Genomic DNA, 26,531 nt, shown 5'->3' with positions numbered 1-26,531 from the left:
AACAATGCAATCAACATCCACACAAAAAAACCACAAAAAACCACAATTTAAATCTTGTTATTACAAGTCAACTTGAAACGAGAATATAGAACATATTCGAATATGACTACAATCATATTCAACAATAGTCATATTCGAAAAATACAACAAATATGACTATAGTCATGTTGCTGCTACTGTACATATTTGAACTGTATTTTCAGATCTGGAAAAGAAAGAAGAGAGAGAGAGAGAGAGAGAGAGAGAGAGAGAGAGAGAGAGAGAGAGAGAGAGAGAGAGAGAGAGAGAGAGAGATCGAAAGTACATAAATAAAGGTAGAAAATTAACAAAAGAGATGGAGGGGGAATACACTTCAATTTGTCTAACTAAATACATAAATAGGACTATAGTCATATTCATAAATAGGACTATAGTCATATTCGAATATGACGATAGTCATGTTGCTGCAACTGTACAGATCTGAAACTCTATTTTCAGATTGAGAGAGAGAGAGAGAGAGAGAGAGAGAGAGAGAGAGAGAGAGAAATACATAAATAAAGGTAGAAAATTAACGAAAGAGAGGGAGGGGGAGTCAACGGCGATGGCGGCGATGGTGAACGAAAGAGGACGGTGGTGGTGGTGGTGGAAGGCAGATCTGAAAAAAAAAATGAGAAATCGAGAAAGATAACGAAAAAGAGAGAAGAAGCCTTACGCGAAAACGAAGGAGGCGGCGGCGGCACAAGCGACGACGGTGGTGGTGGTAAGCAAATCTAGACGATGTTGGTGTAAGGAGAGAAATCGAGAGAGAATGAGATTATTTATGTGGAGACAAAGGAGGAAAGCGGCGGCGTTGGTGACGGCGGTGGTGGCGGTGGCGGCGGCGGCGGTGGATGAAGCTTGAAATTTAAGGAGTGTTTTGAGGGATGTAGGTGGAGAGGTGGAGAAGAGAGAAGATGAAAGTAGTAGGTGGGCAAATAATTAGAATTATAATAGTTGAGGGTACTTTTGTCTTCTCACACTAGTGTAGGGGGGTCTCACTAATTAATAATGAAATTTGGGTGTATGCAAAAGTCTTTACAAATCAATTGAGTTTAGTTCAAAATATTTTCCATTTGAGGGGTCTATTGCATATTTTCCCAAACTCAAAAGCCAATTTTTGAAAGCATCCTACAACACGGTCTAGACCGTGTATAACCAGGCCCACTACATGACAATCCATTTCCACCCAATAAGCCCCTCCCACGTGGAGGAGATAATGGACAAATTTGATTACGTTTCAGAAGCGGAAAGCTTGCAGTTTGACGTGGAACAAAGAATGGCCCACTTGACATCTAAAATAAAGGGCGCGCACGCACGCGAGCCCTCTCCGTCTGTACTGATTCAGCTCACTTAAGATAAAGAGCTCGCTCTCAATAGAAATGCATCTTGGAGAAATTACATTACACCCACGTATGGGTATGACCAAAGTTAGAAGAGGGTCCTATCACCCCACTTCTAAGTAGGTATAAATACATCATTGGGAATCGCGGAAAGAGGTTTCATAAAAATAAACACTCTCCTTTTTACATGTCTTTTAGGAAATTCTTTGACTTTTCGTAAAGGGTTCCTTCATTCAAAGGCCCACACTATCTTCTCCTTCCTATTTTTAGCCAAAATGGCAACATCAATATGATTAACATGCAAAAACTAAAATTTAATAGTAAATAGCCAATTTTTAACATAATAAAAGCAACAAAAAAAATATTAAAAAAGTATGATATACCATCATTTAATTTGTAATATTTATCAATGTAAATATTAAATGTTATTAGATAGCCTTATGTGGTATTTTGAAATTATAACATCAATTTGATGAAATATGAAGCTTTTAGAGTGAACATTGACATTTTTTGGTTTTCTAATAAAGTTTTTTGATAAAGACGTGTTGGAGCGAATTCACCATTGAACGACTATGGTTGACTTTAACCACTTTCACTCTAAATATTTATATTTTTACACAACATAATAGTATTTATTTATTTGGTCATGTAACAATGGTGATTTTTTATAAAATAAATATTTAAATGGATCAACTGTAATTTGCAAATGTTTTTTAAAATAGATTATGAGCTTTTTTCTGCAAATAACCTGTTTTTAGTTGTTTGCGAAACAAGATTTTGCTTTAGTTTCTCTTAAAATAAGTTGCTTTAAACTATAATTTTAAAAGTAGTCATGTACGAATCTTGTTTTTTCTATTTTAGTTGATTTTCCAGCTAATTTGCAAACACCTCCAACTTTTAGAAATAAACAGTTAATTAAAACTAAAATCACAATCACTAACTTCTGCTTTTAAATAAGTTTTTGCAAACACCACCTAAATATATTACTAATATCGACTTATTTCACCCTAACTATGCGCTTTTTAAAAGTTAAAAAATACCAAAAAATCAAAAAAACAAAAAACAAAAAACAAAAACAATACAAAAAATAACGGGGGTTAAAATGAATATTTTAATAAGCCGATGACCTTCGAAGTAAACATTTCCCAAAACGGTTATAGAAGCAACACAGTTCAAAAAACTGCAACTGCTTGTTTAATACGCTACTCGCCAAATTCTCAATCTCCACCTCCGGCCACTGCAACTCAATCTCCACCGCCGGCCACTAACCTAACCACCAACATCTCTTTTCATTTCTACATCAATTTACACACAGTAATTGGAGGAAATCGTTTCGCAAAAAAAGTTCAAATTTGTGTTTTACGAAATAATGGCGTTCTCTTCTTCCAGTTCCCGTAAGTCTCATCTCTTTCTCTCTCTAGAACTGACGTATTGATATTGTATGTATGCAGTGAAAAATTTCACAATTCTGCTTATTTTCTTCGTTCGAAACCCTGTTTTCCCCAATTGCACGCTATTTTGACTTTTTTTTCTTCGGCGAAGTACGGATGTTTTTATGTTTCCGATGATCTGTCTTGTTGCTTGTCACAAATTGATTAATATGAATGGAAAAACCTAGAAAATCTACGCCTGTATAATTTGCATCTAAGAAATCAGTCTGGAATTTTGTTTCGTAGTGTATTGTTTTGTATGCGTCAACAGAAAACGGAGAGGTTTTGGGATTATCATTTGTTCTGGGTTCATCATGCTGAAATTTTTTCAGGTTGAATTACCGTCGTTGGTTTCTTTGTTTCGTAATGTATATTAGTGACAATTGAATTGAGTACTTTACTTTTTTGTGTGTATCCTTTTTTCGTACGTTTGAAATTCTTGAAGTTGAAGTTTTTCATAGAGAATCGATAGTGAAAATTCTATGTTCTACTGGCAGCTTTTGGGCAGAATATCAATTCAAGCAGTAATTCGTCAAATCCTTATCGCACTTTAATTGAAGGTTCATCAGTTTTTGCTCAAAATATATCATCTCCTTTTCAAAGAAGCAATCCATCAGGTTTTGGAGGTAAGCACTATTGTATCGTTTTTCATATTTCCGCTCTGAGTATTGGTAATTAATTACATATAAATTGTACTTATAGAACATATACTTCTCTTCTTGCAGAATAGCTAGTTTGACCAAACATGAATGCTATGTATACTTTAAGATTACTTTGGCTTTAAAACGAAAAAGATGACCTTCTCTATTGATATTTAAAGTTCGAATAGTTATATTGATTTTTCGTTGACTATTTTGTACTGCAGGATTCCAGGCCACACCAATATCTCAGGGCAGTGCTTCCACTCCCAGCTTTAGTGACCTACTTAGAGGAAGTACAGTAGCATCTTATACTCCAACACTGGGCATAGATGAAAATGGCCGCAAATTCCAGTCTATATCTGCAATGCCGATTTACCAGTCTAAAAGTCATGAAGAGTTGAGGTTAGAGGACTATGAGTTAAAACAGGGTGAGTTTGTGTAGCATTGCATGATCTGGTTAGTGTATTCGGTATTCACTTACATCCATGATTGCCTAATTTTTATTTTTATTATTAACCGTGCAGAATCAAATTCTTATGTTGGTCGTTTTGATATGGCTGCTACAACATCGAAGTCATATGTTAGTCCACCATTTGGCAGCCCGTGCACTCAGTTTGCGTCAATTAGTGGTAGCAATAATGGTCTTTTTGGAGCATCAATTCCTACAATCTTTGGTGCCCCGAACACCTCAGGGATTAGCTTCAATTCGAAACCAGCAGCTGTTGGCTCAGAATCAGCAAATGGTAGCAACACAAACTCGATATTTGGTGTATCTAATGCTTTTGCACCTTTGAGTGCCAGCACTGGTTTTACCTTCCCCACAACACTACAATTTGGTATTAAGCCGACTCCTCCATTATGGTCAACTTCAGCATCTGTAGTTCCAAGCACTTCAAGCTCTTCTACCCCAACTACAGTAGGATTTGGAGTTCAGAGTTCTTCTGGTGAGTAATATCAAAACGCTTTTTACCAGCTGTAGACAGTGTTCCGTAGATTTATAAATCCTTTAGTAGACAGCTGCAGACTAAAAGTTCGTTTATGAATTACGCTAAAAAAGGTATGGTTGTAGCCTTGAATTGATGTCGTGTTCTTCTTTCTATTTTTCGTAACTGTTTCGTGCTTCTATTTTGATTAGGGGGACAGACCAAACCTATCTTTCCTTTTCCACCATTATCAAACCCTTTTATCTTTCAAGCCGCAACGACACCTCCATTATGCTCAACTTCAACATCTGTTGTTCCAAGTACTTCAAGCTTTTATGGTTTCGGTCAAACCTCAGCGCCCGAAAATACAAGTGCATTTGGAGTTCAAAGACCTGCTGGTGTGTATTATCTAAACTCTTTACCAGCTATACACATAGTATTCCGTAGATTATATGAAATACGTAATAACTGTTTTGTGCTTCTGTTTTATCTTCAGATTGTTTCAAGACTTCATCCTTTGATAATATCTTCCATGTTCCACCATTATCGAATTCACCGTTTCATCCTAAACCATGTTTCAATACACCAGCTTCAACACTTTTCCAACAGCCTGGACAAACTACTAACAGCCTGAGTCAACCATCACAAGGTAATAAGATAAACTTTCTCCTCGTTTTCTTCATCTATGTTACGACATAAAGTTTCAGACATGAAACTGATAGATTCTTTATATTCCCATTTCAAAAGCTTCAAACCGCTCGACAATGTTCACAGAGCAGACTATTAACGGACAAGAGTAAGTGCCATTGCTTCTTCACTCTAGTTTTCAGCATGTTTCTTATAGTTTCTGTTGCTTCTTCATTTTCTTTCATTAATATAAGAGTAAATCAAGAAACGAAACCACAAAGCGGGAAGAGTTTTACATGGTTAGGATTAATATACTAGAAAGCTAATAACAAAGATCCCTTTTCATATCTTATAAAATATCCTAATCTAACTCAGCCAGTCTAAGTGTCTAACAAGCTAAAAATATTTAGTTCAAATTTCAATATGATATCGTTTTCATATATCAGCAATTTCACTAAACAAGAAACAATAGAAAAGCTATACATAGTGAATGATATTTTTTCACTAGAACAAGAAAACAGCATCATGGATACTGATATGTCTCACTATAGATATATAAATGATGTGCATTCCATGAGAATGTGACGTGATGTCATCGAAATAAATATATATCAGTTACTTAAGAAAACAAGGTTTGAAGTTTCCTCGTTAAAACTTATTTCATTCAGAATTGAACATTCATTGTAAGGATTTCCGTTAAATTTCATTTATGCTGTTTATGTCTAGCGAAGTCCGCGAATATCTTAATACTCCGAATATCTTAATCATTTCGTTTCCTGACATTCCCTAATTCATGATGTTTACAGGCAATCGGCGAATCCTTTCGGCATACAATATGAAACTGATGGACCCCATGCAGTAATTACAATACGACATGGAACATCTATCATACAAGCAAGTCATATATTTCATACAATAGAATTCTCTTAAGAACATTAACTTTCTCTTTATTTAACTAGGAAAACTTCAATATGGTATCAGTTTAAACACACAAATAAGAATAAAGTTTTGATGAAGGTTTAAAAGTTTAGGTTTTGTTTTATTTTCGGTCCTAGTGTATGTTTTCACTATTTGAATTTATGAATAATTGCAGGTTTCAGGCGAAATTTCATCTTTAGCTATCCGAGAAGTGTCCTCAAGTCACGACAATCTGCCTGCTCGAGAAAATAGTGGTGGAAGCATTGAGCCTAAGGTATGAGACAATGTGTGATTCGTTGGACTACAAATATTATAATGATATTTTACAACACGTATCTCGCAAATGCAGGTTCCGTTTGTCAATAATGAAGAAGATAGACCTTTCTCAGTTGATCCTTTACACCGGCCTTGTTTTATTAACTCACACGGTAAGCCTTCCACTGTTCTATCTTGTTGGAACCGAACGCCATCTGATAAGTCAAACGTCTAGATTTTCAGATTAGGAGTATCAGTTTTCATTAATCGACATAATTCTATTGTGATTTTTTTATTACAATCTATACGTGCTATTTACTGGTATTACGACAGTTCTATTTGTGCTGTTTACTAGCATTAGAACAGTTCTACATGAGAAGAATGATCCTACAATAATTTTGTATCATGACATTTATCCACTTGACTATAACAGTCTTGCGTCATAAACCATATTTGTTTTGCGGAATTTCTAATTGCAGTAAGATAGATGCTGTACATAATTTAAGATTACTTTGTCTTAAGAAAACTTCTCTTTGCTGTCTGTCGAAAATGTCACCTGATATCAAAATATTACGTTTAGATGAAATGCTCCTTTTTATGTTCCGATAGTTGTATTGATTTTTCATCTACTATTTCTACTGCAGAATTCCAGGGCACCACAATTACATGGGGTACTGTATGCTTGTTTTAGTGTCGTATTTCATACACTATCTGATTTGGTTTTCTCCACATTTTATATCAATGTCATTCATTTGTTAGATATATTTTTCTGGCAGAAGGTTTTATGGTTTTTAAATCATGTATACGATGCCGAAAACACACATCTATGTGTTCTTGTTTGTCCCGGTTCATTTTGGTTTTCTTTTTATTTTTTTTGTGTGTGTTTTTAAATATTAATTACTATAATTTGCACCTATAAATTCTGAATGATTGCAAATGTGTAAAATGGCAGGTAAAGACTGTGAAGGCAAAGCTTGTCCTAAGGCTTCCTTCAGAATGAACGTCAACGAAACAGAGTTGACTGATGATAGTTCCGTCAAAGATGAAGATGAAGATGAATTATTAATCAAACACGAGGCTGATGTTCTAGATCTAATGCCAAAGCTACCAGACGGTGATTATTACACGGAACCTTCTTTGAAAGATCTGGCAGCAAAGGAAATATCCGAACCGGGATATTGCAGCCGAGTGAATGACTTTGTAGTGGGGAGAAAAGGGTATGGAAGCATCAAATTTCTTGGAGAAACGGATATTCGAAATCTCGATATTGAATCTGTTATCCATTTCAACAATCGAGAAGTGATAGTTTATCCGGATAGTACAAAGAAGCCGCCAGCTGGACAAAGCCTGAACAAGCCAGCAGAGGTAACTCTACAGAATGTGAAATGCATTAGTAAAAAGACGGGAAAAGAGTACGTTGATGGTGTTGAAGTTGAAAGTTACAAAGAGATGCTGGTAAAGAAGGGCTCAGAAAATGGGGCTGAGTTTGTTTCCTATGATCCAGTTTTAGGGGAATGGAAATTCCGAGTTCTACACTTTTAGGAATTGAAGATCAAAGTGTGCTCTTTGTGGTTTCAAGAATTTCTGTGTTTGGTGAACTGTAAATAGATGCAAGTCATCAGTTTTAGTTTGTATAGCTAGGTTTATGGCTTTAAGCAAACCTCACCATGTTCTTACAATGTCTCAAAGGAAATCTTTTTTGAAGTTGCCCTCTTCATTTCTAGTAGCAAAATTTACTTTTTTATGTTGAGTTTTATGATGATGCAGGTGATATAAAAATGGTTTTTTTTACTCCATTTAATTGTTTAATAATGAATGATAATAATTATTACTTCATCAAAATAACACTCAAGGTTCCATAAATTAATACACCATCAAAATCCTATTAATTTAGTGAAATGTTAACTTATCAATAAATTAATAATTATTAATTTATACATTAATTAATAACTAATTAATTTATGAAATTATTTTTATTATTATTTTCAACAAATACATTTTTTTTACGTTTTATATTATTTATTGTACCGTTAGTTCAATGTACTATAGACTCTATTTCTCGAACGGAAGCTCTTAAAAAAACGATAGTATTGAACAATTTTCTGTTAAGTTGTGATAAAACTACACCAAAAGTTCTAACCACGTTGAAAAAAAAGTGAGGGAAAAGATTGCTTGTGATGTGAATTTCAATAAGAAACAAACGATGACTAAAAAATATTTTATTAAGCTTTCTTAGATCTATAATATATGTATTAAATTAAGTAATTTAAGAATTATTTTTAAGCATTATTAATTTATATATTATATGGGGCTTCTTAAAATTTTCCAATATGTATTATCTAATAAATTAGGGGAATTATTAATTTAGCACGTTCTCCCCGAGTCGGGACTGGACAAAAGTATTATTTAAGCGAGTTTATTAATTTATCGGGTATTAATTTATTGAGGTTCTATTGTATATATTATTATTATTATTAAAAAATTGTAATGAACGAACCCGCAGGCAACTATATAGGTAAACTGAGTAAACCTACATTTTTATATAATATCATGCAAACCATACGACAAAGTGACTCATAATTACATAGTTAGTTACATGCAAAATGAGTTTTTTAGTCATGTAAGTTTGCTAGTCGGGAGTTTTAGTCCATCATGTTTTAAAATCAATATTTTAGTCCTGTAAATTTCAAAAGTTGATAAGTTTGGTCCTATGACCCGCTATAACACGTTTGGCAATAGTTGGTTGAATGAGTTGGCATTTAATTTATAAAAAAATATAGATTAAAAATAAACTAGATGATGTGGCTGATGAGTTGGACGATTTTGGAAGGAAATAAAGTATACCATCGAATCATTATTTTATTTGATGAATGAAGTAAGTGTTTTTGTAGTAACTACTTTTATAAGTAATATTTCATAGTTTTCAATGATAAAAATAGTAATTAACTATATTTTATCACTAGTTGTGTGTATTTGTTACTCTTAGTTTGATAAGGTATTTTGTGTATGGAGGCTCTAGAATGTTTTTTTAGTACATCTAATTTAATAGAATTTTGAATGTATATTTTTTTTTGTTAATTCGTAAATGTGTTTTTGGTTTTTTATACTAATTATGACAGTGCATATCATTTAACTTTACAACAAGTTTTAATATAAGGTTTTTTTCGTATTTTTGTTGAATTTGATTGTCGGTTCAATTTCATTGTGATCACTAAGTATAGATTTGTAAAAAATGAAATATTTAAATAAATATGAATTTAATTACTATTTTTACTAAATAAAAATAAGAAATATTAGTTAAACATTAGTTATGCTTATTTCCTTCATAAAAAATATAATGGTATAATTTAATCAATTTGAGGTTCTTTATTGTTAAGATATAACAAAAAATAAATATATAAATATTTTTCATTATTTTGGTGTTTCTAAGATAGGGGATCAAACTTTTCTCCCAAACCATCCAACTCATTAGTCACAGCACCTAATTTATTTTTAATCTATTTATTTTTATAAATTAAATGTCAACTCATTCAACAACCATCACATTACCTGCCATAGCAGGTCATATGACCAAAATTCTCAACTTTTATAACTTTTAGGACTAAAATTTTAATTTTAAAATATGGTAGACTAAAACTCTCAACTAGCAAACTTACAGGACTAAAAAACTATTTTGCCGTTAGTTACCTGACTCAGGAGTTTGAAGTAGACAATGACATTCACTTATCTAGTCCCTTACTAACAATGACACCCGCCTCTACTATTTAAACATTTAATTATAACCCCCCTTAGTTAAATTTCCTACCAATTACGACCCCCTTACTTAAATTTCCTACCAATTTTGTAATTGCCAACTCTCTCCCTCTTTATTATACAACTTCTCCCCCTCCCCCCTATCTTCATTATTTTGCAAACTAACTTCTTTCAATTTTTGTATTAAAAATCTTTCGATATATAATTTTTGCACATCTTATTTTATAATTATTATTATTTATTTTCTTAAAATAAATTTATATTCATCCAAATAGATAGTTAATATAATTCAATATAACATTTAACCTAAAATTGTTTTTAAATTTTTTTTCCTTAACAGTCCTCCGCCTGTGACTAGAATGAATATTTTATAAAGTAGATGGACCTAAATTTGAATTCCTAAAAAATTACGTACTGTAGTTGTAAATTCATAAAACCCTGTATATTAGCTTTAAACATAAGCAACAGCGTTTATAAGAAAAAAACAAACTTGAAAAAACAGCTTATTCCATAAGCTACTCGTCGAACTCCCCATTATATATACAATACATACATTCACCTTTTCCCCTTCCTTCCGTACACAATTAATTTACACCCAATCGCAACAAATTTTCGCAGAATCTTTTTTTTTCTCCAAACAATGGTGATTGCCTCTTCAAATTACGGTAATTAATCTCTCTCTCTCTCTCTCTCTCTCTCTCTCTCTCTCTCTATAGATACATATTGTATTTGTATGCATGCACTAAAAAAATTCGAAATATATATATTATATATAGTTCTGCTTATCTTCTTCATTGAAACTCTTTGTTGCCCAATAATCTCTCTCTCTCTCTCTCTCTCTTGCCTGTCACAAATTGACTAATATGAGGGGAAAATCAAACAAATCTATTTTTTCTGTGTATATATTATTTATTTATTTATTTATTTATTATTATTATTATTATTAAATTTTGAAATTGAATTGTTTCATAAATAATGGATACTGACGATTCTTATGTTGTATTGATTGATTGTTCATCAGTTTTTGGTGCAAAAATATCACCTCCTTTTGGAACAAGTTCATCAAGTTTTGGAGGTTAGTGCAATCATGGGGTTTTTCATATTTACACAAACACTACTTATAATTATTTATACTCTTGTTTAAGTCCCAATAGTTTTTATTGATTTTTCGTCGATTATTTTCCTAATGCAGGATTTCAGGGCAATGCGTCGACTTTTAGTTTCGGTAACCGAATTAGAGGAAGTGCGGTGCAACCGTATTCAGTAACAAAAGAAATAGATTCAGATGGCAGATATGGTTTTGGCAAAATTCATTCAATCTCCGCAATGACGATTTACGAGTGCAAAAGTCACGAAGAGTTGCGGCTCGAGGATTACGAGTCGAAACAGGGTAAGCTTCTTCGCATTATCTGGTTTGTTGTGTTATATTCCATTCAATATATATTTTGCAGCAGAACCTCGATAAATTAATAACCTCATTTAAATAATATTTTCTCCCGGTCCCGACTCGAAGCCAACGTGTTAAAAAATGTTTCGTTAAATTAATATTTCGCTAAATCAATAGAATTTGGTTGGTCCCGACGGTATTAATTTATAGAGGTTTCAACTGTGCATCTCTAAAGTTAGTAAAATTAAATTCGTTATTACTAATTAATATTTTTTTTTCAATTAATTTTGCAGGATCCAGTTTTCCAATCCAGAAACCGGAAAATACAGTTCGAAATTCGAATGTGTCACCTTTTGCACCTTTTAGTAGCAGCACCGGTTTTAGTTCAAATAGTACATTTAGCCCTTTTTCGTTCCAATCCCCATCGACCGGACTTTTTAGTACTAAGCCGACGCCTCTATTATGGTCGAATCCGAGCACTTCAAGCTTTTGTTTTAGTTCAAATAGTACATTTAGCCCTTTTTCGTTCCAATCACCATCGACCGGACTTTTTAGTACGAAGCCGACGCCTCTATTATGGTCGAATCCGAGCACTTCAAGCTTTTCCGGTAAGTATATATTTATATATATATTCTCAATATAATATATGTATCATGAAGCGATTTTCTATTAATATATATAATTTCCTGATACAGGAGGGCAAGGCACAAAAATTAACGGGCTTAGTAGTGGAAACCAGCACAATCAAGAAAGCGGATTTGCATTTAATTATTCTGCAACAATGGATGTTAGCGGTGATTTTTTCGGGGCTAATAATAAAATCGAGTCGATTTCAGCGATGCCGATGTACACAGATAAAAGTCACGAAGAGTTGAGGCTACAACATTATCAATTACGTAACAAAGGTATGAAGGCTCTATATATATCGATCTAGTCTTTGAGTTGATGTATTGTGCGCGCCGTTTCGACTTTCGACTAACTCTTTTGTGCTTTTGTTTGATTTATTTATTAGGTCCAAATCCACAAGCCTTTGTTACTAGTAACAATAATAACAGTACAATCTCCTCGGGATTTTCAACGCTTTCCCCGCCTTTGAATCCCCCGAATATTAGCCCGTTTTCTTCATGTATACCTCCACCTGCAGCCTCGCCATCAATATTCTCTACCCCGTCAACTTCATTATCTTTTTGGCCCAAGAATTCATCACAGCCCGGTCAAACTACTGAAAAACCGGGACCCGGTTCTACTAATAATAGCCCGATGAGTCAGCCATTACCACAAGGTACGACAGTGCGTTCGTTCAATATCGTATCTCTGTCTATTCCGTCTTGCTATTCTATAATAAAAACTGTCTAGCTTATGCTTAATCGTATCTCTGTCTATTTTGTCTGACTATTTTATGATAAAATTGTCTCGTTTTTCTTCGTGTGTACTTTCATTTGCAGTGTCGCCGTCAATATTTTCTACCCCAGCAACAACATCAGTAGGTATTTGGCCGAAGGCACCACAATTACCCGGACAAACTGATGGAAAAACGGGACCCCATTTTACGAATAATAGCCCGATGAGTCAGCCATCACAAGGTAACTAGATTTGAACTTTCTCGTCGTTATATTTTCTTGATCTATTTGTATGATATAATAAAGCTTCATCCATGCAATTACTAATATATATGTTCTCGTCTTTTCGTTCAAAAAGCTTCGAACTCCTCGACAGTGTTGGCGGAGGTTGCCATTAATCAGAATATTAATGTCCAACAACAGTAAGTACCATTGCTTCTTATTCCTTTAGTTTTTCCTTTTATTTTGCCCTTTTCTTTTTCTTTTTTAAATTATAATTATTAGAGAATTAAGCATGATGAGAAAATCGATATTCATGTTTGCCGTTTCGTGATGTTTATTGAATACAGGTATGTTCCTTGTTCAAGCAGTACTGTGGGCATGCAGTCGGTGAGTCCTCTTGGCATACGATTTGCGCCGATACAACATGGAACAACATCTACCGTTCAAGTAAGTCAGGATTTTTTTTTTTTTTTTTTTAATTTTCAGTGTTATTTGAATTGATGAATATTAATTAATTCAGGTTTCACAGAAAACTCCACCGCTATCTATCCGACATGTGTCGTCAAGGCACAGCAGGCTGCCTGATCGAGGACATAGTCGTGCTCGAAGCACTGAGCCTAATAAGGTGAGTGCAATAGTGAGACGATTAATTTTCTGATTCTTTAATTCGGTACAAATTTAATAAATAATGAATAACGTAACATAATGATTCAATCATAATAAATGCAGGTTCCATTTTTCCGTAATGAAGAAAATATTAGACCTCCTTTTCCGATTGATCCTTTTCTGCCACGAGAGAATCCGAGAGCCTGTTTTATCAACTCACACAGTAAGCCTTCCTCTGTAATTATCATCAGAATATATAAATGATTTTTTATTTCTTTTTAATTCCAATAGTTGTATTGATTTTTCATCTACTATCTTCTACTGCAGGAATATTCCGAGGCACCACAATATCCGACGGCAGTCCATCCAATGCTCGTATCGGAAAAGATTGTGAAGACGAAGCTTGTCGTAGTGCTTCCTTCAAACTCAACGTTGACGAAGAAGAAGAAGAAGAAGAAGAAGAAGATGACGCAGAAGCATATAAAAAACTCGAGGCCGATGTTTTAGCACTAATGCCAAACCTACCAAACGGTGATTACTACACGGAACCTTCTATAAAGGATCTCACAGCAAAGGAAATATCCGAACCGGGATTCTGCAGCCGAGTGAACGACTTTGTAGTGGGGAGAAAAGGGTACGGAAGCATCAAATTTCTTGGAGAAACCGATATCCGAAATCTCGATATTGAATCTGTTATCTGTTTCAATAACCGAGAAGTGCTTGTTTATCCGGACGCTAGTAAAATGCCGCCAGCTGGCGAAAGCCTGAACAAGCCAGCAGAGATTACTCTAACGAATGTGAAATGCATTAGTAAAAAGACGGGAAAGGAGTACGTTGACGGTGCTGAGGCTCGAAGTTACGAAGAGATGCTTAGAAAGAAGACCTCGAAATATGGAGCTGAGTTTGTTTCGTTTGATCCAGTTTTAGGGGAGTGGAAATTTAGGGTTCAACACTTTTAGTTAGCATTTTTTTTTTTGATTCAGTCTTAGGAATTTTAGTTTGTGAATTTCCACTTTTAGAGGCTTTAGTTAGCAAAGTGTTGCGATGTTTATAAAGAAAACCTTTTTTGTCTTTGACTATATATACTAATGTTGTACATCCTCTTCATTTTCTAGTAGTAATTTTACTTGTTTGGTCTTAAATTTGGTGAATTTTATGAGGGTAGTATGTGTGACACCCTTCAAATCAGATCTAATTAGATACGAATGATAAGTTCAAATAGAATATTTTACCTACATTCCTATTTTCAAACGAAAAATTGATACACATCCTTCGATTTTTATTTAAACCGAAAACACATTTACAATAACTAATAAAAATTAAAAAATTTGTCAATAAATTTGTCATGAAATTTAAAAATAGAGGCTTCTACTTATAGTGAACATTTTTTGGGTCACTTATTTTGATGGATTAAAATAAAAAAAAGAATTGATGAAAGAAATCGACCTAGAAAAGTATCACAAACCCATAATAATGTGGGTCCGCCATACACACGAAATTTAGTCGATACTTGTGTCTTAGTTATGCTCGTAACCCTGTAAACTCATTTTTATTTTTTACAATACAATTCCCTGACAAAATAAAATCGTCGAAAACATACATGAAAAATGGTTTGAAAAATAAGATGAGATGTGTGTTAGACTTTGATTTTTTGGCTATGCGATGTATTTGATGGTAAGTACAAGGCCTGACATTGTTTATATTGTGAGATGTTTAAGTATATACATGTTTAATCCATATTTACCTTATTGGGAGGCTCTAATATAACTTCTTATATTTGAAAGGATCTTTCAAAATTGGAACAAATTTTGCTAAGTATGTTTAGATTGAATTGTGTGGTTATGTTGACTATAATTATGCTAATAATAGAGATAATAGAAAATCAACTACTTCCTATTTGTTTATCTTGTGTGGTTTATGCATTAGTTCGAAACCTCAATTACAGAATAATGTTGCATTCTTTATTACTGAATCTGAATATATTACTGCAACTGAGACTTTAAAAGAATTAATTTGGCTTAAAGGTCTTCTCTTCCGAAATTGGTTTTATAAAGGAAAAATTAGTTGTTCGTTCTGATATTCAATCTGCAATTTAGCTAGGTGAAAATCATATTTTTCATGATAGAATCAAATATATTGATGTTAGATTCCACTTTATTCTAGATATTGTAGAAAAATGGTTTTTGGTTTTGAAAAAATCCCATGATTAAGTTGAGTAGATATGAGAACTAAATATTTATCAATGAAGAAATTTCGTTCTTGCTTCAAAACCTTGAACATAATTTCTGGAAATAAAATTAACTACGTGAAATGGCGCGAATGGCGTACCTAAAACTGCAATCTATGTGATTACAACCTGCTTGTGTATGTAATTGTCTTAGTGACTATAGCATTTGCTCTTACTTTGTGTTACTTGTATGCGTGTACTAAAAACCGATATGATGACCGTAATTAAAAAATATCGAAAATCCAATTTGGTTCAAGGTGGAGAATTACAAGGTTTTTGGCCCAAGAGATTTATTAATTTTGGAATTGGCCCAATTTCTAATCCTATCAAGCACTCGGAGTCAGTCCACTTAGCTTATTTAACCCTAGACTTTAAGAGAAGTTTTGGACTCCAATCTTGATCATCCATCTTGGACAATCAATATTAATCGTCCAACAGGTCATATATAATAGTTTTTTCTTCTCATTTGACATAAACATAATCTTCTCTCTTTCTTTGCGCACCCCTTTTGTACTCTGATGACTTCATTTGTCTTCTTCCGACGACAATCAGTGAAATGCCACCAACCATAGGTGACCTTGACTTTGAGACGGTTTATCCGTCGATGATCGTATTCCAGGCTATAAATGCATGTCTCTGTGAGAAAGAACGGGTGAGAGATACACTGTCTTTGAGAAAAAAAATGAGTGATTTTGAGTGAAGGGATCTAGGGTTTCGGATTTGGACCTTTGGTGACCCATGGTTTTGACATCTTTGGGATTTGTATTTATGGACGTGGATTGGATTATTGGGGGACTGAGTCATTGCTGAACAATAACAACTGCATGTATTGGAGTTACTTTGTTTGTTCTCTCTTTGTTTCCCTACCTATACTTAGGGGTGTTCATTTATTTAAACTGCACCAAAATTATGTGGTTTGGTTTGGTTTGGTAAATAAACGATTTTTTTCTAAAATTTATTAAAACAAATTAAAATTTTGATTTTTTATTAATGTTTATAAATTTTAGTATAAAAATAATATATTTTATTATAAATACTAATATTACATATATAAATAAAAATAAAATCTCAGTATTCGGTAAAACTGAATTAATGGAATTTCGGAAACCAAAAAACCAAATGCCAAATCGAATTACCGGTTCGATATTCGACACATACCCAATTTGCGGTTCGATTTGGTTCGGTCGATTTACAGACCGAAGGAACACCCTTATCTATACTTAGTGTATAATCTGTAATCCTTAATCCATTTTCCCATAGATTATTCTGTGTAATAGTTTATTCAATTTGGTATTGTAAGACCCTTATGTAATATTCAAACGAATACCCAACGTTACCCTATATACCCCATGCCATACTCAGAGACTTGCATTGGCCTTGGGGGCAATTTTGTCAATAAACAATTATTTAAACATTTCGTGGCGTGCAAAAGGGCATTTCAGAAATCATGCATCTTGTATAAAGAAAATAATAAATGATGCATGTTTTTGTTTACACCAAAAATACTCCCTAAACGTGGGCATGAATGGGGTATCAATATTGTCAAAGTCAAAGTCAAGAGTAATTACCAAATGTAAATTTTATATTAAAAAGTAAATATTTTTTTTTTGAGTAATAATAAATATTTATTGTTAAACCTGTTTTTACTACCTTAAGTTGTATGACAATTCAACGGTATATTCTACGCTACACCAGGTGAAATACGTCGAGTAGATATTTACTATTTATATACACACAAACTCACACTCACTCATATTTGTATATGGATCAACGGTTAAAAGTCACCCGATGTAGACTTCACCAGGTGTAACATAGAAATAATCCCAATTCAACTTAGAGAAATGATAAGACTTGTTATGGTTGTATTTATTACACATTAAAATTGATAAAACTATGCTAAGTTTAAATACGAATTCTGAAATTCCGACGTCCGGTTTTTCTAAAATTATTCGAAGCGGAAATGGAATATATGAAATTCCGATTTCGATCAGTATTAAGTTCTGAAAATAATTTTGAAAATTTCGAATCTTTTTCCGAATATTACACTTAAAATACCAATATCGTTATGTATTTTATATTTTAGGTGATAAAAAATTGGAATTTCCAAATTCTGCCGATTTCGATCCGAATTTTTTCAATATTGGAACAAGTATTTGTTCCAATTTCCAAATTTTAATTTTTTTCGGAATATAATTAGAACTAGTTTTTCACTTAAAAAAAAAATCAGAATTTGTTAAAAAAAAACTAATTTCGATCCGATCTTGCCGATTTACGCCCCTAATCCTAATACATGAATTTCAAAATAAGTTTGTGGGTGAATTGACTGGCTGCCAACAACATAACGCACCAACTGATGGATGCATTAAAATCAACTCCATCATTATCTTTCTAAATGACCTACATATAAAACTTTGATTAAATAATTACCATTTTATTCATTATTATAGACTAGTTATGGGTCAAATCACGTGCACGGCACGAAGGCCCCCCCTAATATTTTTTCTTTTTCTTAATATTTTTTCCCTGTAAAGTAAAAACAACCCAAAATAAAGGCCTAATTATCTGTTCCAATGGGCCTGCACCTTCATAGTCATCCCTTATGCTCTACGATGGCATGTTTCGTGCTTTAAAAATAGGGTAAAATTCATTTTGTACCCCTGTACTATACGAAATGTATTATTTACTCCTTGTTGTATAGACAATATCAAACGCCTCCCTATTTTTGACGGTCAATGGTAAAACATTTAACGGTGTTAAAATTTGAGGTTGTAATGACTCTGTTACACTCTTCAATTCAAATGAACTTAGAAGGTTATGAATACGATTTTAAATAAAAATGAGGTGTATATTTTTGGATTGTTGACGATTTTTAGCGCGTGTTCAAATTAGGGATATTTTTCTCGATTCTAGTGTTTGGTTTTGGGGGTTTTGCGATAAATATGAAAAAAAAAAAAAATTAATTTGTAATTCTTTCAAATTATTAGGGTTTCATTTCAGTTTTAGTGTTTCTTTTAGATTTTTGGGATTTTCAGTTTTCTTGTTTTTTTCGTTTTTGATGTAGAAACAAAATAGAAAGGGTCTGAAAAGAGAGTTAAAAATGACTGAAGAAGTGGAAAAAAAAAGTCCAAAAATAGTGAAAATTTGATTAAAAATGGTCAAAATTAAGCATAATTTGGGGGTATTTTCGTCAAAAAAAAGAAAAAAAAAAAGAAAAGACAACTCTGTAAAACAACCGATCAAAGGGTTTGCCTAACGGAATTAGAAAAAAAGCTAACAGTAAGGGTTTTTTGATATTTTCTATACATTAGGGGGTAAATAATACATTTCGAATAGTAGAGGGGCGCAAAATAAAATTTACCCTTAAAAAAAATACACCCCCAACCTAAACCCACACCAACAAAAATAAATTATTATTTTATTTAATTTTTTAAATAGATCAAAGAACTTGAGATCTTCTTTGTTGAATCTTGGAATTATAAATAGTCGACCCACTTTCCTCTTTCTCCTTAATTTAATTTAATTTAATTTGTCCCATACAAACTTTCTTTTCTTTCTAGTATCTCCCAACTCCTTGCTTTCTTCTTTGCTCATTATTACAAGCTTTTCAACTTATAACATATTATTATAATTCCTTAAACATGGCTGCTGTTTATGGAGTGGTGTTAGTAATGGCGGCGGCTGCAGTGGTGTTATGCGGCGGCGGCGGAGCTTATGCCGATCCAGATATGCTTCAAGATATCTGCGTTGCTGATCTCACTTCTGGTAATTAAATTAACTTAAATTAATTCTCTCAACTTTATCTTTTTTTTCTTTTAAATATATATATTCAGAGTGTGATACTTATCATTTAAGCTCCATGAATATTTTGATTTTAATCCATTTTCTTGGCATAATAGGATAGTTTTTGCTAATGTTAAAAACTATGGGGGCTTTTTAGCAATTTGAAAGAATATGGAGGGTTTTTTTATAATTAACTGATAACTGCATTAATGCTCAAACTTGCCCCACTACCTAACTACATACTGCTAAAAACCAACTCTTTCTATCAAAGCATATCCAGTTGTCTTAGACCAACTGCATTAAATCTTTCCTTTGTTCAAACACTCATTAATTATTTGCATTTATTTTATTATTGCTATAATAATTTCAATAGAAGCTATACTAGAATTCCTCCACGCTGTCATACAGTTAAACCTTTATATATTACTCTTCCACAATAACTGTCTCTTTCTTAAAATATTTTTGTTCCATATTATTTGTCATTTTAGATTTCCAATACTGCATTAAATGCATTTTTCCTGTTTTAACCTTATTAATGAAACTCTATTCATTAATTTTCTCTTATAAATCATTAAATATTGAAGGTTGTTTTAGTAATTTTTATATGATTTTTCTAAAATCAAAATATATTTATTGAGTTTTTTAATCTTTGTGAAAAATGAAAAGTGACAATTAGTTAGAAACGGAGGGAGTAATACAATTGGAACTAGTAAAATTCTATTAATTTAGCAAAATATTAAATTATCGAACTAATAATTTAGTAGGTTTTTATCGAGTCGGGACCAGAAGAAACTATTGTTTAAGCGAGATTATTAATTTATCGAGGTTCTACTCTATATAAGCGAGATTATTAATTTATCGAGGTTCTACTGTATATAAGTTCAATGCAAATTAAATATCTGTTTGGTCATGTCATAAAATTAAATTTGTTGTAGCTGTGAAGATCAACGGCTTCCCTTGCAAATCGAACGTGACGTCGGACGATTTCTTTTCCGACGTTCTGGCGAAAGCGGGCCCCACAAACAACTCCGTGGGGTCATTAGTCACGGGGGCCAACGTCCAGAAGATTCCGGGCCTCAACACGCTCGGCGTGTCGCTCTCGCGCATCGACTACGCCCCGGGGGGCCTAAACCCCCCACACACGCACCCCCGCGCCACGGAGGTCGTTTTCGTCCTAGAGGGGGAACTTGACGTGGGCTTCATCACAACCGGAAACGTGCTCTTCTCAAAGTCGATCAAGAAGGGAGACGTCTTCGCTTTCCCGAAGGGGCTCGTGCACTTCCAGAAGAACAACGGCAAGACCAATGCGGCCGTGATTTCCGCCTTTAACAGCCAGTTGCCGGGGACTCAGTCGATTGCCGCCACTTTGTTTGCGGCTAATCCGGCGGTGCCGGATAATGTTTTGACGAAGGCGTTTCAGATCGGGACCAAGGAGGTGGAGAAGATCAAGTCCAAGTTTGCACCCAAGAAATGATCAATGAATTAAGAAAAAGAAATGAAAGTTGATTACTTTGTTGTGTTTGTGGGGTGATGATTTGATTTTATTTGATTTGTTTATGTAACACATGCATGTAGGGGAGTTTTCTTTCTTATGATGTAATAAAATATAAAATTTGGATGTCTTGAAACAACAATATTGTAGGTTGATATACAATATATAATTAATTTACTTTTAGGGTTTTTATTTAATTATAAAAATATTTATTTTTACAATTACAGCACACATATTCATCTATTTAGAATAAGGTTGCTTTTTTGGATGAAATAAAAACCAAATATAAAAAATTAAAAAATGAATTGATCAAAACTCGAGTCCGAGTTCGAGCTGTTTTCGAGCCGGCTCATCGAGCTCATGAACTTTAAAGTTATTACAGCAAACCTCAGGGATCGGTTGTAATTTAACAAAATTATTAGTTTCAAAGCAAAGATTCCTTTCACTTGGGAGTGGTCGACATATGTGAAAACAGATTTTTGTGACATTATTTTATCTCCAAGGATTTTAGTATACTATCCTGAACTGACTCTACTTCTTTAGTTAACAGTTTCAATTATTTTCGAAATTCGAATAATCTGTTTAATTGGTCTACATAATAAAGGACGAGTGACCATGCTGAGTCGTAGAACATCTATTTTGATTTCCCATTTAAAATAGAAGAGGAGCGGAGACAAACAATCAGTCATTAATATTTAATACTCTAAATTATCTTGATTTGCATCTAATATGTGATTAAAAGTGGAGTGGGTATATTATTTGATTAATTCAGATGCATTTGTTATAATTGGATTGGTTAGAATAAATGGGTTGGTACCTTGTGGGTCTCTTTTATGATTCAGGGAATCTATGTCTATTAAAGGTTTATAGTTGCAGACGTGCCGTCTACAAGCGGAACCAGGATTTAAAATTCGGGGGCCGAATGCATTAAAAAATTCTGGGGAAGGGGGAGTTTAATGATATTATAGACGATTTTTTTTCTTTTTTAATATCTATGTATAAATATAATAGGGATTCGAGAGATGTTGGGGGGGCGTGGCCCCCCTGGCTGATTGCTGGCTCTGCCGATGAGTTGCACGTTTATTCGATGAACTCTGGCAATAGTTTCGATTTCATACTAAGAAACATACATCTACAACAATTTCATAACATCTTCGTCTTATGTACACAATCTTACATTGTGCTTTGAAATTTTTTAAAACAATTATTGACTCTGATCTGCATACAATCCCAGTCTTGTAGAAAATTACACTGAATAAAACACTTGCCAAAACCTTTTTTTTTTCTTGTTGTTTGATGATTTTGGGTTAGTAATAAATCGAAGGTCGTACGTGAAAGAGATGATTTGAATTTGAAGAGGGTGCTTCGCAAAATAATTTCGATGCACTTGTAAGAATTTGAAATTCATCAGAATAATTAAAACACAAATCAACCCGAAGCAAGAGTTCCATGATTCAAAATCTATGTACCACGACAACAATTTATCCAACCTCAATGAATTTAACCAAACTTGATTGATTTTATTAATAAATTTAACCCTACCGGAAACGAAAATAATTTACATATTAGCATTGAATATAATGGAAGCCAGAAATGAAAGTCCTAAACACCATAATTCCTTTCGATTAATTGCTTCACAGAGTCAAGTAGAAATCCTTTCTTTGTCACATACTCAAAAAGCAACAACCCCATTAACTTGCAAACAAAGCAGATTCAAAAGTATACGCCTAACACACTGCTTTACGCAGACACCAGAAAAAGTAAACTTGGCACAAGACCGAGAAAAGAAAAAACATTATACTGTTAACAACCAACCAAAGTCGAGAGAAAAGGGAGATGTAGATAAAACATAATAAGAAGAGTAGGTGTTTTTTCTTACTTCCCTACAGTTTGATGTTTGCCATCTGGAATTGCATACAGTACTACGGGCTTCGAAGGTCGAATGAAAGGAGCATCACATCTGTAATAACCTTTCCTCTCCAGCTGTATTACATCTCCACGGTTTAAATTCCGCATATCAGATTCCCCCACTGCTAATGTCTCTGTTCTAGTACACGGATTCACAAAAGGAACGAAATCTTCATCCTCATCCAACTGTAAATATTGAACAATTCAGATCAAATTGAATAAAATAAACACAAGTTTCAAGTAAATAAAAAAGAAGATTGGAATGAAAAAGGATCACCTTCTTCTTTGTAATAAGATAATCAAAGTCGACAAGGGACAGTTTAACAAGCTCACTGGAATCCGCCAGCCAAGTGAGCTTCAGCTTTGTATTCTTAACATTTCCTTCGAGATGCAAAACTCCTACAAGTTCGGTAACAATACCATTTTCGTCCTTCTTGATTTCTTTCACAATCGCATTACCCCAATCCTTTAAAGTCACTTCTTCATTCACCGAGATCGATTCAGCATCGGCATAATCTATCCATAATTTATTCGAGTACGTAACAGCTTTCTCTCCAGCACCTTCGAATTTCTTGTGTTTCGCCAAAATGCGAACGAAGGGAACTTTTGGGCCATCAGTTAGAATTAGCGACACCCGCTTTTCTTCAATAACAGCAGTATACCTAGGGCAAACAGGATCTATGATCTTCTTGTTGATCGCCCACAGCTTGTCCCACTCCATAAGATTGAGATTCTTCGATGCACCCTAACAATTTGGCAAAGAACATATTTTAATTCATTACATTAAAAGTAAAGCTAAATAAAATACAAAGAATTTCCTGATAAAATACAACTTACTTGTTCCAAAATGAACTGTATCAATGCTTCAATCTTCAGACCCCTTCGAACTATACCTTGGACAGTAGGAAAACGAGCATCATCCCAGCTATCAACTATTCCATTTAGAACAAACCACAGCAACTTGCGCTTACTCAAAAGTGTATAAACCATATTCAACCGACTAAATTCGTACAAATGGACCTTCCTAAAACCCATATCTGTCTGAATTCTGTAATACTGTTCATTTCGATCATGGTACTCGCTTGATCTCAGCGCATGCGTAATACCCTCAAATGCATCAACAAACGGACAACAAAAGTCGTATGTCGGATATAACTTATATTTAGATCCAATCCTATGGTGAGGAGTCAAGTTGCAACGGTAATAGACAGGATCCCTAAGTGTCTTGTTTGGATTATGCATGTCCAACTTACCTCGCACACAACACATCAAACCCCTCGGCGAACCATTTATCATTTCCTTCCACAATTTCAAGTTCTCCTCCACACTGTTATTCCTGGACTTCGACTCTATGCCATCCATCCTTTCCACCTTCATTTTCTCACGTGGAGTATCATCTACATAGGCCTTACCCTCACGGATCAACTTCTCGGCCATTTCCATGAGCTGGGGAAAGTAGTCTGATGTGTATGTTACAGCAGTGTATCTAATCCCCAAAGTCGCAATATCTATCAAAAGATTATCCACAAACTCGTTACTTTCCTTATCGGGGTTTGTGTCATCAAATCTTATAATCACCTCCCCTTTGTACCGTTCGGCGAAATACTGGTTCAAGAGTGCAGCTTTTGCGTGGCCAATATGAAGATAGCCACTCGGTTCTGGTGCAAAACGCAACTTCACTTTACCAACCACGGCATGAGGAAGATCTACCTCAAAGGTTTCATTCGCATGGACACCATTCTCCAGTGAAGCTGCCTTGGCAGGGCCTTTTTTCCCGACATATGTTGCAACAAATTCACTCAACACAGCATCATATTCAGTAGATATTGAGTTGAACCAGCGAACCAGGTTTTGGTATTTCTTAGATTTCCTTAGACTATCCCATCTCGGTCCAGCACCTAAAAAGAGAAAAACAAGCAAAAGTTTATGAAATTACTATATCATGCAAGTAACTGCGACATCAGACAACAAACCGTAGGTAAAAGTAACTGTGATCTTTGTCAGGAAGAAAGTTATTACAATATTTATAAATGGCACCACAAATTACGTCCGACTCAAAATACTTGATTAGTTGTAATCTGAGCACAATTTTGTAAACTCATAAACTTTACCTGCGAGACCAGTCCACACAGCAACATCTGCAATCGACAGGCTATTACCCACTAGAAAAGTATTTTGCAGTAAATACTCATCCACAAAACGGCATGCACCCTCAAATTCAGATCCAGACCCAAATAGAAGCGCATAATCAAGCCATTGATCAATCTGTAAGACCAAACATGTTCGATGACAAAATTTTAGAATATCTACAAATACGTAATAATTATACATATCAGAAACTACCTTACCTCAATAACACTTTTAACAATGAAAAGAGTATGGAGAATGTACCTGACTTGACTCGTAAGCATCCCGTCCATAGAAACCAGGCAGGTTTGCTATCCTACCAATATATCTCAGAATCACAAGAGCACCATGCAGCCTCTGCCTGAAAATTGAATTACCATAGGAAACAAATTATTTTATTTTTTTCGTTTTCTGCACAGCTAAAACAAGATAAACGCAACAATTTCATAAAAACGAGAGAGAGATTGAGTACATTGAAATTTGTGTTTTAACTCCAATTTCAGTATCATAGCAATCAAAAAACCTAGGCGTAAAGGGAAAGCTGTTTATTCTCAGAGAAAACGGACATATATTAGCAATTAGTTCACCGTGAAGTCTAACCCGATTTTCCAGTCAGATTTTTTTTCTCAGCAGATCATCCAGCATATTTATTCAACAAAAAACTTAATTATAAGAAATAAATCTATGACTACGTTTAGTATAAACTTTTTATTCAGAAAATACTCCCATTGCAACCCTAGATTCACAAATTCGTTGTAAATGCAAACGAAAACAAAAACATAGGTAATCGAACATGTACACGAGTTAACGAATCGTTATAACCTAGAACCAAAATGAGAAAAAAAAAAAAAAAAAAATTACCCGCTGGCAAGGGCAAGAGTGGGCGGGGATCCAGAATCCAGAGTTGGTTTGGTGACGAGAGAAATTCCTGATATTTTTGTGGCGGCGATGACATGGAGCGGCGGAGAATCGGCCGGAAAGAGGAGTTCCATCGTTGCAATCGGCTCAGCCGCCGTTTACTATACTTAGTTAAGGAAGAGAGAAATGCTCTGCTTTAATACTTCAGTGTGAATACAAGGAACGTGTGCGCACTAGGGGAAATTTGAGGAACGCTGCTCTTATATAATGACATATTTACCCTTCGATAAATCTCACAAATTATGACTTAATTCCATTTTGCACCCTTAAAATATCGTCTTTTGGCACTTTGCACCGTCGAAAATAATTAATAGCATTTTGTACCCTCAAAATACAATAAATCATGCATAACACACCCCGAATGAATTTTAAAGCTAATGAAAATAATTTAAACTTCCATATGAGATGACGTACAGATTATGTAACTTTTTTTTTTGGTTGAGGAAACGAAATTATATTAAGCCAAATTGGTCAATTCTGGAGGAAGTTCAGGACCTCCATACAAGCACTCTTAATTTATTTCTTCAAGAACATGAATTTCTGCTACATTTGACCTTCGGAAATGTTTTTCTGAAGGTATTGTAGTTAAGGTCGAGTGGATGGGATTTCGCAGTAAAGA

The 26,531-nt window shown here is 34.0% G+C and overlaps 3 protein-coding genes across 3 annotated transcripts; 2 read left to right on the top strand and 1 right to left on the bottom strand.

Moving 5' to 3' along the window:
• The first annotated feature begins 2,489 nt into the window (after positions 1 to 2,489).
• LOC105978185 (uncharacterized) lies at positions 2,490 to 14,581 on the top strand. The gene is made up of 23 exons (XM_013003626.2): positions 2,490 to 2,752; positions 3,286 to 3,414; positions 3,654 to 3,857; positions 3,954 to 4,373; positions 4,565 to 4,750; positions 4,849 to 5,001; positions 5,100 to 5,148; positions 5,786 to 5,873; positions 6,073 to 6,171; positions 6,247 to 6,325; positions 7,105 to 7,689; positions 10,421 to 10,570; positions 10,927 to 10,980; positions 11,098 to 11,295; positions 11,586 to 11,900; positions 11,988 to 12,197; positions 12,305 to 12,574; positions 12,738 to 12,875; positions 12,991 to 13,054; positions 13,202 to 13,301; positions 13,375 to 13,479; positions 13,584 to 13,683; positions 13,788 to 14,581. The coding sequence occupies exons 1-23, from the start codon at positions 2,728 to 2,730 to the stop codon at positions 14,417 to 14,419; spliced, it is 4,353 nt and encodes a 1,450-aa protein (XP_012859080.2). The 5' UTR covers positions 2,490 to 2,727; the 3' UTR covers positions 14,420 to 14,581.
• A 4,498-nt stretch (positions 14,582 to 19,079) lies between these two features.
• On the top strand, positions 19,080 to 21,142 carry LOC105978187 (germin-like protein 5-1). Its single transcript, XM_013003628.2, has 2 exons — positions 19,080 to 19,449; positions 20,403 to 21,142. Exons 1-2 carry the CDS (start codon positions 19,326 to 19,328, stop codon positions 20,939 to 20,941), a joined length of 663 nt encoding a protein of 220 aa, XP_012859082.2. The 5' UTR covers positions 19,080 to 19,325; the 3' UTR covers positions 20,942 to 21,142.
• Positions 21,143 to 22,553: 1,411 nt separating this feature from the next.
• Positions 22,554 to 26,154, bottom strand: LOC105978172 (Glutamyl/glutaminyl-tRNA synthetase, class Ic). Its single transcript, XM_013003593.2, has 6 exons — positions 25,856 to 26,154; positions 25,259 to 25,355; positions 24,979 to 25,132; positions 23,705 to 24,765; positions 23,145 to 23,612; positions 22,554 to 23,053 (listed from the first exon to the last, which is right to left on the bottom strand). The coding sequence occupies exons 1-6, from the start codon at positions 25,984 to 25,986 to the stop codon at positions 22,835 to 22,837; spliced, it is 2,130 nt and encodes a 709-aa protein (XP_012859047.2). The 5' UTR covers positions 25,987 to 26,154; the 3' UTR covers positions 22,554 to 22,834.
• Positions 26,155 to 26,531: the final 377 nt, after the last annotated feature.

Source organism: Erythranthe guttata, chromosome 2, assembly GCF_056151865.1.
Source record: "Erythranthe guttata isolate IM_541 chromosome 2, IM_541, whole genome shotgun sequence".
Lineage (NCBI taxonomy): Eukaryota > Viridiplantae > Streptophyta > Magnoliopsida > Lamiales > Phrymaceae > Erythranthe > Erythranthe guttata.
The sequence above is the reverse complement of the archived record's forward strand: the minus strand, read 5'-3'. Positions and strand labels throughout refer to the sequence as shown.